We start from the raw sequence: 15,801 nt of genomic DNA, 5'->3' as shown, positions 1-15,801 counted from the left end.
ATGAAAATAAATGCATGTCTTTAAATTTTCATACATTCTAATCTTTACAAAATTTGGGAAGATTTAAAAATAATATTTAGTCAGAAATATCCAGCTATGGGGCACCTGGGTGGCTCAGATGGTTAAACGTCTGCCTTCGGCTCAGGTCATGATCCCGGGGTCCTGGGATCGAGCCCCTGCATCGGGCTCCTGGCTTGGCGGGGAGTCTGCTTCTCCCTCTGCCTCTGCCTCTCTCCCTGCTCATGCTTTCTCTCTCTCTCTCTGTATCTCTGTGTCTCAAATGAATAAATAAAATCTTTAAAAAAAAAAAAAGAAATATCGAGCTAATGAAGATTCAGAATGGTTACAACAATATTATTTAACCAACTTTGAATGGAAGTTACACAATTTCATATTCCTCCATAAATTGATTTTTCCAAAGAGGGAATCCCATCAGCTCTCATTACATACTGTTGTGGACATGTGTAATGACATATCTATACAATGAAATGGATATTTCATAGATTATTTTCCATGAAATTATTACTATATGAAATTCAATACAGAAATCTTTAGCATTAAGGACATAAAATGGTGTTATTTTGGTCACAGTGAATTTAGTTTGATGATGACAACCGAAATTTCAAGCATCTTTAATAGCCTGAAAACTGCATAACAGATTCTGAGTAGAAGCAGAAAATTTTCCTACATTTCCTGATGAATGATTTGTTCATTTGTATTTTTTATTAGAACCAATCTATTCCTTTAGGTCTGGGAATTTGTCTTTTACATTTAAAAAAATCAATTAAATGATTAAACATTCAAATTAATAAAGAAATAATATACATGAAAGAGCAATTTCTTAGCATTTATTTCAATTATTGTGCAGGAGGACAGATAAGTACCTCTCCCAAAAGTCCCATTTCTTACAGATCTGATTTCGTACTGACATGCATTAACTACCTCTAGAAGTTTCCAGGAGAGATAGCCATTCCATGTGCATATATGCTACCACTGGAATTATTAATTTGGCTCTTCAACTAATGTCCCACTGGCCAAGACGGATAATGTGTCAGATTCCAATAAATTCACCAAAGCTGTAGCGAATCCTCTGGACACCTGCCTCCAGGCGTGGCTGCCTTACAGTTAGCCCTCATGACTGGAGCCTGACAGACCACGGGGCCAGGTAATCCATCAGCTGCAGACCAATCCTACCAACACCTAACCCCCAAACCCACCCTCTACCATGGAGACAATCTTCCTGTTCAATCTATTTGCTATTTGGTAAAGGAAATAGGTTTCTGATTAACGTCATGATAAAACCTTGTCTTAAGAAACCCTGAGGTCCCCAAATAAGTCCCCTGTTTTTATTATAGAGCTTAACAGTATTGATACCTGCCTCGCCAGCCAGAACTCAGCCTTCAGCCACTTCCATTCCTTTCACCTCATTTATAATCCAACTCATCAGAGTCCTATAAATGAGGAGATTTTAAAAAATCTGTTGTTTACACCTTTACCTCCATCACCTTGTTCTTATTGACATTACCATGACACCACATCCAGTGGGCAAATTCTAACTTCATTCACATTCTTTGATCTATGCTCCATATCGAAGCAAGATTCATACCAAGCACCGAAGGATGTCAAAACCCCATTATCCAAAAATTACATCTACTTCGCTTCCGCTACAAATCTACCATCCCCGTTTTCCCAAGTCAATAAATAACAGTTCCAGAGCCCACCAACATTGGGGTCACCTTTAGCTCCTCTTTTTCTCATACCCCACATACAAGCCCTCACTTACCCCACTGTTTTAGGGAGTTAAAAGGTGAACATTGTTGAAATAATCACAAGAAAAATTTTATATCCCTTTTAAATATATCTTTTGATTGTATTCAGTGTCATAGGATTTCAGAACTACGAGTGTCCAAAAACAATGACTTATTTACAGAAGAAAAGTATGTGCTGCAAAATGACAGATCACCTGCTGACAGGTGCCACAGCAAAGAGACTCACTCCCACTCCCCAGAGACCCAGGCAGCTGTATTCCTTCAGCTCAAATTTCACTATTAAGTTAAAACACTGGACCTTGTATGCCCATACTTGCATTTGCGACTGAGTGGTGTTCGGTGGATCACTCCAGAGTCTTTGTCAATTCTGAGCTGAAATTTCAAGTTTTTTTCACATCCTCATCTAATAGCTTCGTGTTGGAATTTAACAGATGGGATTATCTTCATATCACTGTTTTCTGAAATGTTTACTTAGTGAAAAGAATAAAAAAAAAAAAGACGCATTTGATGATCTTGTAGAGATCCAAAGAGCCTTCGAATGTCCTTATGTCAAAATTCATACCGTGGAGAAAAATAAAAATTTTGAATCTGAATAGGTTTCATGGCCTTTTTCTTTTTATAGCGTTATTACAAATGCCATAATACATGCAAGAAAAATCAAAATCAGAGATAAACTGACCTGTGATTCATTACCCAGCATTGCCTTTCTGACAAGACATATAAGTCTCTGGGATTCTTATCTTGCCATGAATGACCTTTTGTGAAAACAATGTATCTATGTCTTTGACTAATACAATAATTATTACTTTTTATTTCCCCTAAAGAAGAATGGAAAAAAAAAAATCTGTCATCACTCTTCCCATAAAATGTGAGATTTTATAGCATTTGGTGATATCACCTATCAGCCTCCATTTATTGCCCTCTCAAGTCATATGCTTTTAGTTTAATCCTTATAATTAAATTATTTATGTCACCCTTCTCGAGGTTCCTTTGTCTTTCTCAAGGTACTGATGGCCAGCAATATATGCATCTATTCCAAAAGATGAAAATAAATAGCAATGTGTGTCAACTAGCAAATTGTCACAAAATATAAGGAATAATTAATTATAAAACAAAAAATAAGTAATTCACCAAACTGAACCGCTGGGAAAATCATGTAAAGTTATGTAGAAACTAGTGTGGACCAACGTGCACATGGTAACTTCTATAGGATCTGGGGGACCGTAATGTGAGTCAACAGGGTGACCTCCTCTCCTGATCAGGCAATTCTCACGTTGCCACAGAAGTGAAGCATGTCATGGTTTCACTGGAATTTTTAAAAATGCAGTAAATGTTTATATTTTAGTCTTTGTGACACTATACATGTTAGTAAGGCAGCAGGATGATAAACATGCAATTAGAAGTCAAGGGACAGGGCGCCTGGGTGGCTCAGCTGGTTAAGCCTCTGCCTTCAGCTCAGGTCATGATCCTGGCGTCCTGGGATCCCCTGCTCAGCAGGGAACATGCTTCTCCCTCTCCCGCTCCCCCTGATTGTCCTCCCACGGGCTCTCTCTCTCTCTGTGTCAAATAAATAAATAAAATCTTAAAAAAAAAAAAAAGAAGTCAAGGGACAGGGATTTTACTGGCTTTTCTTTCTCTCATTTGTGTCTGACATTGAGTAAGTCAATTAAGCGTCACTCTTAGCCAATTTCCTTTCTTAAAATGGTCATAATAAGACCTTGCCCTTTCCTCCATCCAAGACATGGATGAAGACTTATGCCCAGTTTCAGGACAGCCTCACCTTGAGGCAGCCTAAGGTGGGAGGTGTTTCGGTTTCAGAGTGCCGTGCTTTGACCAAGACTCATGTGCAAGCCTCTTTCTTAGAAATGCCATCTCATCTTGCCATTTGCAACGACGTGGATGGAACTGGAGGGTATTATGCTGAGTGAAATAAGTCAAACAGAGAAAGACATGTATCATATGACCTCACTGATATGAGGAATTCTTAATCTCAGGAAACAAACTGAGGGTTGCTGGAGTGGGGGGTGGGGTGGGAGGGATGGGGTGACTGGGTGATGGACACTGGGGAGGGTATGCGTTCTGGTAAGCGCTGTGAATTGTGCAAGACTGTTGAATCTCAGATCTGTACCTCTGAAACAAATAATAAGAAAGAAAAAAAGAAGAAGAAGAATGTAGCAGGAGGGGAAGAATGAAGGGGGGGAAATCAGAGGGGGAGAAGAACCATGAGAGACGATGGACTCTGAGAAACAAACTGAGGGTTCTAGAGGGGAGGGGGTGGGAGGATGGGTTAGCCTGGTGATGGGTATTGAGGAGGGCACGTTCTGCATGGAGCACTGGGTGTTATATGCAAACAATGAATCATGGAACACTATATCTAAAACTAATGATGTAATGTATAGGGATTAACATAACAATAAAAAATTAAAAAAAAAAAGAAATGCCATCTCATTTGGCTCAAATATTCTCTTGATGATGTCTTACAGTAATTAAACATTTATCTTGATTTTTATCTAAAAGCGTACATGTAAAAATAAAATTTTCTGATGCAAACAAGAATTATGTGCTTGGATTGGGGACCGAGGACTGTTTTTTTTTATATGGCATTCCCGCAGACATGAATGCCTTTCGCCTTTATAAAATGTCCATCTTGTTCTACAAGAACTAGAGAGTTGTTTCCGGGGACTTGCTAGCAGCCTACCTCTCTACTGTATCTGAATGACATGGACCCCTTTCGCCATTGTGATATTTCCATTGAAAGCCATTCTATTTTGAAGAAAGTATTGTATACAATATGTTTCTCTAGGCTTTTTCTGTAGAAGCAGAACAAAAATGCAATCTTCAGAATTCTTACTGGAAAATAAGCTTATAAAAACATGTATGGATATGTCTTGATATATTGATAAGAAAGGTTTCCAATAATGCAATCACATAAGCATAGAGTTCTGTGCTTGTCACTCCATTGATGTTACAGTTTTCTCTCCTTGTAATACTATCCTTTTTATAGCAAAACAAATTGAGTAGGGAATTAAGTTTTTCACTGAATATGCAGTTTTAAAAAATATATCAGTTTGAAGCCTATTAGAAATAGGCTTTTTTTTTTTCCCCCACAGCGAGAGCCACTGCGTTGCACTTCCTAAGAATTCATGGCAGAATTGTTTCAGTGGTGATCCCCAAACTAAAGTGAATCCAACACAGAAACAACGAAGGCAGAGGTGTATGGCTCATTTTCTGGGAATAATACAAACAAGCGACTGTGTCAGATTTAAACATTTAGAGCTTTCAAATTAGTTTTTCTTTTTTCTTTTTTTTTTTAAAGATTTTATTTATTTATTTGACAGAGAGAGACACAGGGAGAGAGGGAACACAAGCAGGGGGAGTGGGAGAGGGAGAAGCAGGCTTCCCGCTGAGCAGGGAGCCTGATGCGGGGCTCGATCCCAGGACCCCGGGATCACGACCTGAGCCGAACGCAGACACTTAATGACTGAGCCACCCAGGCGCCCCTCAAATTGGTTTTTCTTTTAACCAAGTTGTAAAACAAGTATGTTTTGTGGTTTGGACCCCAGCTCCAGGCCCTACTTTCTCTGTGCTTTTGCCCCTTCCGTGGGCCACACATTCTTCTGCTCGTCTTTCGTGGAAATTCTCCTGGACCCAAATCCCTTAAACGGGTCACCTTAACTCTCATGAAAGACGGACCGAAGTCACGGACAGGTGCATGCTTTGGAGATGTGGGGGCCTAAAAGACAAAAGCTACATCTACAACAATACAGAAAGGGGCTTTGCAATTGTCTTGTTTGCAAAAATAGATTCATAACTATTAACCCAGACATATCCCGGAAATTTAAAAGTACATGTAAACAATCATATTGTATGTTTCCTCTTTTGAAAGGTTTACTTTATATCTGCAAGTGTATACACACACACACATTTTTGAAAATGGAATGATCTGAAAGAGAATTAAAAAAACAACATTCCTAAATAGGAAAATGTGAGGGACAGACTCGAATGGGACCCCGTGACCCCCACCAGTACACGACACTGACCCCCCCACAGAATGCTCTCCCCTTCCCGGAGTGTGGCCGGGATCTGTGGCAGAGGCAAAAGAATGCTCGAACCCAATGGACAGCCCCAAATCAGGTGAGCCTGAGTCGGTCAAAATGGAGATGATCCTGAGTGCCCCTGACTCACTCAGCTGAAAGGCCTGGGCCCCCACGAGGGAGGGCTCTCCTGTTGGCCCTGGAGAGAAGAGCAGCAGGGATGAGACCTGCCCCAGGACCCCAAGAGCAGCAGCCTCAGTCCTGCTGATGTGGGGAACAAAGGCACATGAAAAAAAATTAAATTTCCTTACAACTTACAGCCCACTGACAAGTCCTTGAAATAGGCAGAGTGACCTTCCTCTAGGAACTCAGCTGCCTCGATGTGGACATTTTGCTAAGGGCAGGAGGCTATCCTAGCCCAACCCCCAGGATCCTATAAGTCTACTTTAACATATAAAAATTCCTTTGGGAACTTCCTTTGTCTCTAAACCTCCCAAGATGCATGTTGGCAATCATCCCCCAAGCATATGGCCCACCGATATACATCTGAAGGGTCTCATGACTCGGGTTTTATTAGATGGTAATAAATGACCTTTTCCCAACAATAGCTAGCCTCCTCGAGGTCCTAGAAACCTTGCTTCCAAATTCCTTAGGAACTTTCGCTCTCCCCAACCCCTTACCTGAAAGTATATAATCGTCACCTGTCACAACCCCAGGGCACCTCTTTCTGCCCCTGGGATCCTATCCTCTTGCTTTAATAAAACCACCCTTTTTGCATCGAGGACACCTCAAGAATTCTTTCTTGACTGTTCACTCGGAACCCTAACATTTTCACATCACTGCCACCCCAAGGAACAGAGTCCTGCCAACAGCCACAGGGCCTGAAGGAGGGACAGGGGCCTCGGGCGGGACTGAGGCCCCAGTCAACTTGACCACAGCGTAGACCCTGTGAGGACCCCGCTGAGCCAGGCCCCAACCCCCCACCCCCGAGAACTGTGAGTAATAAGGTGTTTGAGGTCCCCAAACTTGCGGTAATTGTTACACAGCAATAGAAAACTCGTACACAAAATAACTGCCTATTATTTTGAAACACCTTTATAAGATTCCCTATGAGTTAACTGTGGGGAAAACAAATATTGCTAATTACATTTGTCCAGCAGTTTTATCTGCTGAATTAATGGCTATTTGAGAACAAATTCATGCTCTGTGAAGCCGTGTTTACAAATCGCACATCCATCCTCTAGGATCACATGAGGAGATATCAAAACACCACAGTGCCTTTGTCACAATTTTAATCTTCATCGAAATAAAATAAAAATCTGCCAGCGTTAGTGTGGGTTTATGTGCAAGCTGGTTCTTTTCGTGGCCCCCTTCCGTGCTTGTCCTTGTTTGCAGCACAATTATAAATACTTTTACAAACTACTCATTGAACAAAACATCACTTTGGCATGATTTTCTAGACGATGCTACACATCATAAAGACAGAAGATGTGATGAATGCTATTCTTCAAATAATACGGCTAATTTTACTTTAAAACAGCAACACTTACATGCATGACAACCAACAATGTCTGGGAAATTTGTGGAAGTCTTTATTATTTATAAAATTAGATTCTAGACCTTGCACTTGAGAACTGCCATCTAGCTTATATAGAATTTCCAAAACCCAGTCGTAAGGAAAGAAGGAATTGGTTATGAAATGAACAGAGCATTGTGCACGTGAATCTTGGTCAGTCAGGGAGGTCAAAGTACCAGAAGAATCTCTATTAGAAATGAGGAAAAAACAAAACAAAACAGGGCAGATCTTACCACACACACAAAAAGAATCATGTGAGGTGATGGTGGTGTTAACCTTCTTGTGATGATACTTCGTATGTATTTCATGTATCAGATCATCACCCTAAACTCACAAAACGCTATCTGTCAATTATATCCCAATAAATCTGGGGAAAAGCCACAAAAGCAGAGGAGCTCCTGACATAAGTGAGTAGACACGGATGGAAGAGGGACACCCACAGAAAACTGTATCTACCTAAGCAGACTATCTACCGATCCTACAGAGAATTAGCTCTCATTATCATCTGTGGTCTCAGGGATGTGAGAGGATCATTTCTGACATATGGTATTCTTCCCCTTCAAGTTTGTTCTCAGTAATTGATTGCTCGTGGGGTCCGTGTAGACTTCATGCTCACAGTATTTCTGACTTGTTTTGAAGCAGGAAGGCGACGGTGCTTAGTATTTCATGATTGGCCTTGAGAATCTATTCACACCCGGAGCCGCGCTCTCATTTACAGCAGCGTATTTAATGTCGGTGTCATTTTGATTCCATCCGCATGTTAATCCAACGTGACAGTTGCATCAGCCCACGGCTCTGGGCTGGATGTTCTCTACACAATACACTGTAGCTTGTTTAGACTCAGTTGTTTAACCCAACGTTCCCGCCAATTCGTGGCTCCGGCAAACAGAATGCGTAAAGGGTTACCATCAAGGAGGATGCCAATGGATGGGCAGCTGGCTATGGGCGCGTCCTTTTGCTTCAGACGATAGTTGTGGAGGGACTTTGAGGTTTCTCTCCATCTTATTTTTTTATTTTTTATTTTTTAAAAAGATCTTATATGTTTATTTGACACAGAGAGAGCACAAGCAGGGGGAGTGGGAGAGGGAGAAGCAGACTCCCCACTGAGCAGGGAACCCAACATGGGGCTCGATCCCAGGACTCTGGGATCATGACCTGAGCCGAAGGGAGACGCTCAACTGACTGAGTCACCCAGGCGCCCTCTCTCCATGTTATTTAAACAGATAGTTCAGGGTGGGAGCAGGGGAATAATTTTAGGAATGTGAACAGTGGAAATTAGCTGGCCTTGAGAGATTTGTTCATGGGGCAGGAGGAAGGAAAGGCCCCTGAATGTTCCTACTTCCCTGTCTCCCAGAGAAACCTGGTCTTCTGCAAGTTGCAGGGATGCAGGGGCTGGACCCGTCCCTGGATTCCAGGCTGTGTGCTCTGTCGCTCTCAGAGTGTGGGATGTGCTCTGAAGGCACTGAGCTTCCAGAGTAAGGGCTTTTTGTTGTTGTTGTTGTTTTTAAAAATAATTGGTACAACAGGGCCACATGGACTAGCAGCTCTATGCTGTGGGTCAGGTTGTTCATTTCCCAACTGTCCCCATCTCTTTGAAATGGCCCTTGTACCACCTGTTCTTCCTCACCTGCACCACAAACCCTCCCCCTCCCGCTACTTTCTCTTCAGCATTTTAGAGCGGTCTTTGAAGGGGGGGTTCCCCACTCTCTGCCTCTACTGTAAAAGTCTGAAGCAACAAAATGGGGCTTGTAACAGCCAGGAAGGTAAGGAGCCCAGGACCATGAGCCAGCTCTTCTCAGAAGGAAGACTCTGTAGGACCAGACGCTGGTCCCATCCCTGCACCCAAAACAGAAGCATCCCATGGGAAGGCTAATATGATTTCACTGTAACGCCAGAATGCCAATATCCCGATTTCAAATAACGAATGGAGTCAGCGCATGCACCAGAATCTGTATGTCAACACAAATAAATCTCTCTCTTTCTATTGGGGAGCCATGCTGACACCCCAGTAATAACAAGAATATTGCCTGGTAACCAAGGAATCGGAGCAAGTGAAATCAAGCCTAATTAATGTGCCTCCAATACAGCATTGGTTTCCCCAATGGGCTTGGACTACAGCATCAACTTACTTCGGTTTCTTTGCCAGATACATCTTGGGTGGTCACTGCAAGGCTTCCGTTTTCAAGGTCTATCCATGAGTACCAACCTCCCCGCACCATCCAACTCATTCCTTCTTTTTAGTTTTTATTTTTTAAGATATATATCATATTCAATCAAACTGCTCCATTTGTAACAACCACTAAATGTTTCTGCTTTGCCCCCCTTATGTGTTATTGTAAATGTCAGCACATAGTCTTTCCCCTTTCTGAAGCCACTCCTGGGTGGCTGATAGCATGGACCACACCATTTGCAGCCTCCTCATTCCTCCAAGACCTGGCATGCACACTGCTGTCAGCTCGCCCTTCGTCCATCCCAGACTCCCACGCACTTTCATTCTGCAAATACTACTAATGGTTCTGCCTTGAAGCTGACGGATACCTCTGCCTAGTTTTTAAAAACTTCCATAATCAGATTCCTGCAGCCAAACGTGGTTCTAGTTTTTCCTTGTCACGCATCCTCCATGCTATTTAGACTCTCATACTCATTATCTCATGAGCACAGAGGTCATATTCATCTCCTCACATCCTCTCCCATGCCAACCCTGGTCACTCAGGCGGTCATCACTTATTAAGTGGCTGTGGAGGTACCGTAGGGTTGATGGTGGTAAGCTTCCTCTTCTCGAGAACCTCACATTTTACTGGTGTGAAAGCAAAAGATGTACAAAGTATAAGACTGGAGACATAAAAGAAAGAGCAGATGATTCTGCTTCGGGAAGCTGGACAGCAGGATAACTTTCATATAGGAAATAGCATTTAAACTTAATCTTGAGGAAAGAAGAAAGGGCATCTAGCAGTAAGGAAAGAACATTCTGGAAACTTCTACTGTTATTCCAGCCTTCAGTGATCTCTCATTTTTCTGGAAAATTCTATTTGTGTGTGTGTGGCTTAAAATGTAAAAATCACACATTATCATTAATATAAACCTATTATCATATTTTATTTGGGGAAAAAGAACAAGTTAATATAACGATGAAATGTATTAAGGGCCAAATATAACAATACATTAGGGGTCCAACATACAGTCTACGTGAATTAGGGCCATGAATCTACTCCTACAACAACACCTAAGATCCATTCCAGAGTTGAGAACGTAACTATTTAGGCATATTTCTTTTTACCAGTGTTTCACAAGTCCCACGTGTGAATATCCTAAGCCCTTTATTGTGAACAGGAACCCCGGTTTTGCCTACTCTGCCCCAATATAGTGCCAAACATTCAATACAAAGACAATGCGTGTATAATCATTGATTAACTGGAAAATGGATCCACCAAGACAGCCCAGAAATATTTGTCCTGAACTACAATTATTTCACTACACCCCCAGGTAGAGAAAATTTTTGTTGAATTGCCACAGAGGGTTTGTTTTGTTCTCTCTACTTAAATAACTAAGAGTATACGATCCAAAAAGCCTGTTTCAGTTCCAAATCCTCCCATACGTCTTGTGGTAAAGTGGTTCTGAAGAGGGACTGTTCTGGGAACATTCTTGTGGAACTCTAAAACAGTTAAACATATTTTTTAAAGAATTCTGAATTCAAATATAGTGTTTCTTTAAATTTCCAGAACTATTTTTCTGTAAAAGGAGTTGCTGAAATATTTAGAAAACATAGCAATCTATTGTCAATACACTTTTTCCTGATACCTGAAGAGCTTTGCAATCACCGGGAGAAAGAAAAAAAAAAAAAAATGCTTAAGTTTAGATAAGGTGAAATTCTTATTGCCCTGAGACAGCTTTGTGGAATCTTAGTGCTTCATGGAATACAGTTTGAATAACAATGATATAATCTAAACTTTTTGTATTACAGATCAGACATCTGAGTAAGGTACAGAGGATGATAAAATATGAACACCCTTGGTCCCTGATTTCAGAGCTTATGGGTTATGCTTCCATGTGATGTAATTATAGAATCAGAAGACTATGATCTATTATGAAAATAAACAAATCTGTAATAAAAAGGAATGTTTGGTCATGGAGGTAAATTTTTTCAGTTGCGTGTTGCCTTAACCTACTACTCAGAAACCGGTAGCTGCCTAGGATATAATGTATTTATCCCAAGTTGTCTCAAAGATGCCTGGCTTTTCCTCCTGTCCAGTGCCCTTACATATATAAATATCATGCAATACATGTGTTACTCAACAAGGAGGGGTCATCTAAAATATGTAAAATTAGGTTTATCAACAATTCTGGGCTTCAGTCAAAAGACCTGGATTTGGGTCCTGTCTATTCCTCTTCCAGATGTGAAAGCCTCAGCAAACCACTCAAAGATTTGGAGACTCAGTTTCTAATTTATGAAGAAAAGTAAAAGCTCTTTACCAGGACCCAGAATTACCAAGGTGGTAAAATCAGAAGGTATGCAAGAGTATACTGTAAATATTAAAAGAAATACGAACATCATTTCTACCCACTCCGAAAACATTAGGATGTTTAATAAGCTATATATTTACTTTCTGTTGACATTTTCTGATCCACTCGTTTGTGTAGATTAATTATGGATCGAAACATTTAAATATGAATGTTTCCTTAAGTAATGCAATTAACTAGGAAGAGGCAATTGCAAAAGTCTTTTGAAGTCAGCTGAAAGTGTCTTTACATAATCTTAAGCTTTTATAATTTGCTCAAAACATGTTATAACCATTCATTATTTCCAAGCTATCTTTTAGGGATGAATATTTGATTCAGGTATTTCATCCCATCGTGGGAGCTTGGGATTTTTCAAACTTAATTACTTAGTGTTTAAACCCAAGAATTTAATGGAAAGTTAATAATATTTTGATTATATAGCCATCAGCACCATCAATTCTATATTACAAATATACTTTCCCATCTGGCAATGTGTTACAGTTCTAGGACAATCTTGCAAGCAAAAATCGCACCCAGGGAGCATCTGTGTTTTTGTAGGTGGAGGCAAAGATGGAAAACAGGCAGAAAAGATAATTACTCTCGTCAAATCGGTTGTATTAAGAGCTAAATACCAATAATTGCCAATATTTTGTCTTCTCAGAAACTCAGAAAGTTTGTGCTATGTTAAAAAAAAAAAGTCCATATAATTAGGAAGTGTCCATAAACAGATCACAGACCACAGATTCCAGCTTTCTCAAAGTTAACCAGAGAAACGGGGGGGGGGGGCACCAGCTAAAGGTCCTGGAGCTATGCCAGATACTACAGCCATGTGACATCGAATGGGAGCTGAGAATAGCACACGGAAGCAACCCTTCCTGATGAGGGAAAGTGGACGTCATACACAAAGCCTATTCAACCCAGCCACCTGTTTGTAGGACTTATAGACTTTCTTAACTGCTATTTGGGAAAATAAAGGGGGAAGTCAGAATTCTGGAAACAGTAAAGGAACTCCCCCCTTGATGATAAACCCGCTTGCTTGAAATTCCAGAAGGCATGCACTTGCTTTGGATATCTTCTGCACAACCACGAGAATATAGGAACAAGTGTTCATAAATTAAGAATTTCTCCAGTTGGAAATAGTTAGAGTGCAAATAGGAAGCAGAAACTGGGGTTGAGATGAGATGAAAACAGAAGCTTAGCATGACAGGTTTTCTATGAAGCAGCCAAGAAAGAGTCACACTGAGCTTAGTTACCTCCACACTTTGGGTGATATCAGGGATGAGGACATAGATGTGCACAGAGACAGGGAAACACAAAGGCCAATACTTTCTTCTCTTTGGGGACAAACCATAATAGGAAGCACGATTTTTCAGATAAGCTAAGGCAACAACAGAATCGCAGGAACAAGCCAGGTGTGCCTGGAACTTCTCCTCAGTTATAATAAAACCCAGAAAGGTACCTAAAGAGTTTTCAACATGGTTTCCTTCTCAAGTACTCATATTCCTCTAAGACTCTAAAATGAGTATAATAGCTAGGAAGTAGGGATTAACGCATCTAAGTAATAGAACAAAAACTATGAACATACTGATGGAGAACCCAAAGCAGAAGGAAAAAAGAGATCACAACAGGGTACATCTTATCTGAAAACAGGGCGAAAGTTTTTTTTTTTTTTTTTTTTAAGACTTCTTTGAAACATGTTTCAGAGTGAAATTCTAAAAAGTGGAATTCTAGTAATGGAAAATTCTAATTATGAATTGATTTTAGAATGCCAACTGCTACTAATTTATTTTGCATACAATATAATTAATATACTTGCTGTGTACTGAATCTTGTAAACGGTTATTTTCATGAACATGAAAAATAGGTTTTCTCATGATGTCAGCTTCTATTTTTGCCCAAAGTCTTACAGCCCTTCACCTGTAATTTTACCCACCAAGGGGGATTTGAGGAAATTAATCTTCCTTTGAGGCACCTGGATTAGCTCTGTGTCTGGGATAATTATTACCATTTCCAGGCTTTCATTTGCTTATCTGTCAAATAAAGAAATCAATCTCGATGATCACTAATATGCTTTCATGCTAAAAAAAATCCAAATTTTTTTGTTTTTTGTCATGGTATTTGGTGCTATAAATATTTTTAAACATCAGATTAGTGCAGGATTGGACTGTCTTTTACATTTTTAAGCATTTTAGTTCATGGATTCCTTCATTTTAATTAGTTATCCACACCATATACTTTATTTTTTGGAACTGAAAATGTTGGAAAAAACAGCGGTCATATTGCACATTTCTCTTCTTGAAAGCACAGTCTCTTTCCCTCCTTTATTTTATATCCTTCTTTGTCTTCTTCACATTCATCTCTAAACATATTTTTTCTACATTGATGTATATTAATAAGGGGGGCACTATAAAACACTGCTTAAAACTGTGGGTCTGTGATCAAAGCCTGACTCCAGCGCTCATACACCTGCTATCTTTGGCAAATACTGAGATTATTTGTGTTTAGGACATTAGTGGTGCTAAGAAAGAGCTTAGTACACAGTGTTGTTTTATATTATGACCTAATACGTGTGTATTTAAATGTATCTGTGACTATATATATTACACATATGCAATTTATATTCTATAATATATAGATTCTAATATATTCTATATATAGATAGATATAATAGTAGGTTAGGCATTCAAAGACAATTCCTATTAATGACATCAAACATTCATTCTAAATCTTTCATATATACATATATGAGTCTCTGTCAATGTGCACTATATCATAATCAGCATTCTTTAAGCCCAGAAGCTCTTAAATGTCATGATATTTTCTTTTCAGGTATAGCCATTATCTTACGAAAATATTAATACTTCTAAGACAATAAATTTCAAACTACCACTTTTGGCAACATGTCTAAATTAAAAATTAAAGAGCAATCCAAAACCCAGTAGAGAGACCAGAGGGGTAAAAGATCAATATTTAAAATTTATCAGCTAAATAAAAAAAAAAAAATCAGCTAAGTAATAGATGTATCCCGAGAAAATAAAACAAAATGCAATGCTGTGTCATATGCTACTTACTAGTATAGGTGAGCTGGAAACCCTGGTCCGTGTCAGACCCATTGGTGTTGAACTCAAGCCACAGGTGATTGGAAGTGCTGTTCAGGACCAGCCCCATCAGCTCATTCTTGGTGAAGGCCCCCAACGGACGTGATGAACTGTCTTTTCCATCATACACCTAAGGAGAAGTCACCGCGTGAGTCCCCGTATTACTTCTGTTTGTATGTTAGCAATTCTAACAAGAAATTCAAATCTTCAAAGATGTGATTTTGTGCAGCACTTGGAAAAGGTAGACAGTGAAGTGAAAGCTGAATGCATGACATTGTGAAACAGTCTTTTTTCTTTAAGTTTTTTCTTTACCATCCACATTAAAGACAAAAGAGTTCATTTGTGGTCAGTTCATACTACCGTCATCACTTTGGGCGTTCTTCCCGTGCTTGCTTAAAATTAAAGAAACATTTATTTGCATTTCCGCGTTCCATTATTTATCTTTGTCCCCCTCCCTCAGACTCCACTTCCCAAGGCTGAAGGGACGTATACTATTTTAGGCATGAAGTTGCCTCTGAACTATCGTGTAAGTAATCGGACATCTCAGCCCTCCCTGCTCTCTCGCATCTGAATGTATTACAAGACAAGACAGGACGGGGCAATCTCGGTCCATTTTACAGCCATGGAGCGTGAGGTGACTTGAGTCTTGAATTAGTTGTAATAAAAGAATCCAACCATGTAATAATATCAGAGACATGCATTGCCTGGCTCTGAAACACTTTGTACTTGACTTTACCTTCCTAGGTGGTTGTGAAGCGCGAGTGTTTATAACAAATATTTGGAAGGCAGGTAGACAGGCTTGCTTTCGTGCGGACCTTAAGGGTAAG

At 40.0% G+C, this 15,801-nt stretch overlaps 1 protein-coding gene across 2 annotated transcripts in view; it reads right to left on the bottom strand.

Annotated features, from left to right (window-relative positions):
* CSMD1 (CUB and Sushi multiple domains 1) overlaps window positions 1-15,801 on the bottom strand; it is a 2,059,737-nt gene that overhangs the window by 341,975 nt on the left and 1,701,961 nt on the right. For both annotated transcript variants that reach the window (XM_078069893.1, XM_078069894.1), the window contains exon 23: window positions 14,948-15,104. In XM_078069893.1, the coding sequence (XP_077926019.1) occupies window positions 14,948-15,104 (157 nt within the window). The remainder of the gene's footprint in view (window positions 1-14,947; window positions 15,105-15,801) is intronic.

This window comes from Halichoerus grypus, chromosome 3, assembly GCF_964656455.1.
Source record: "Halichoerus grypus chromosome 3, mHalGry1.hap1.1, whole genome shotgun sequence".
Lineage (NCBI taxonomy): Eukaryota > Metazoa > Chordata > Mammalia > Carnivora > Phocidae > Halichoerus > Halichoerus grypus.
The sequence above is the reverse complement of the archived record's forward strand: the minus strand, read 5'-3'. Positions and strand labels throughout refer to the sequence as shown.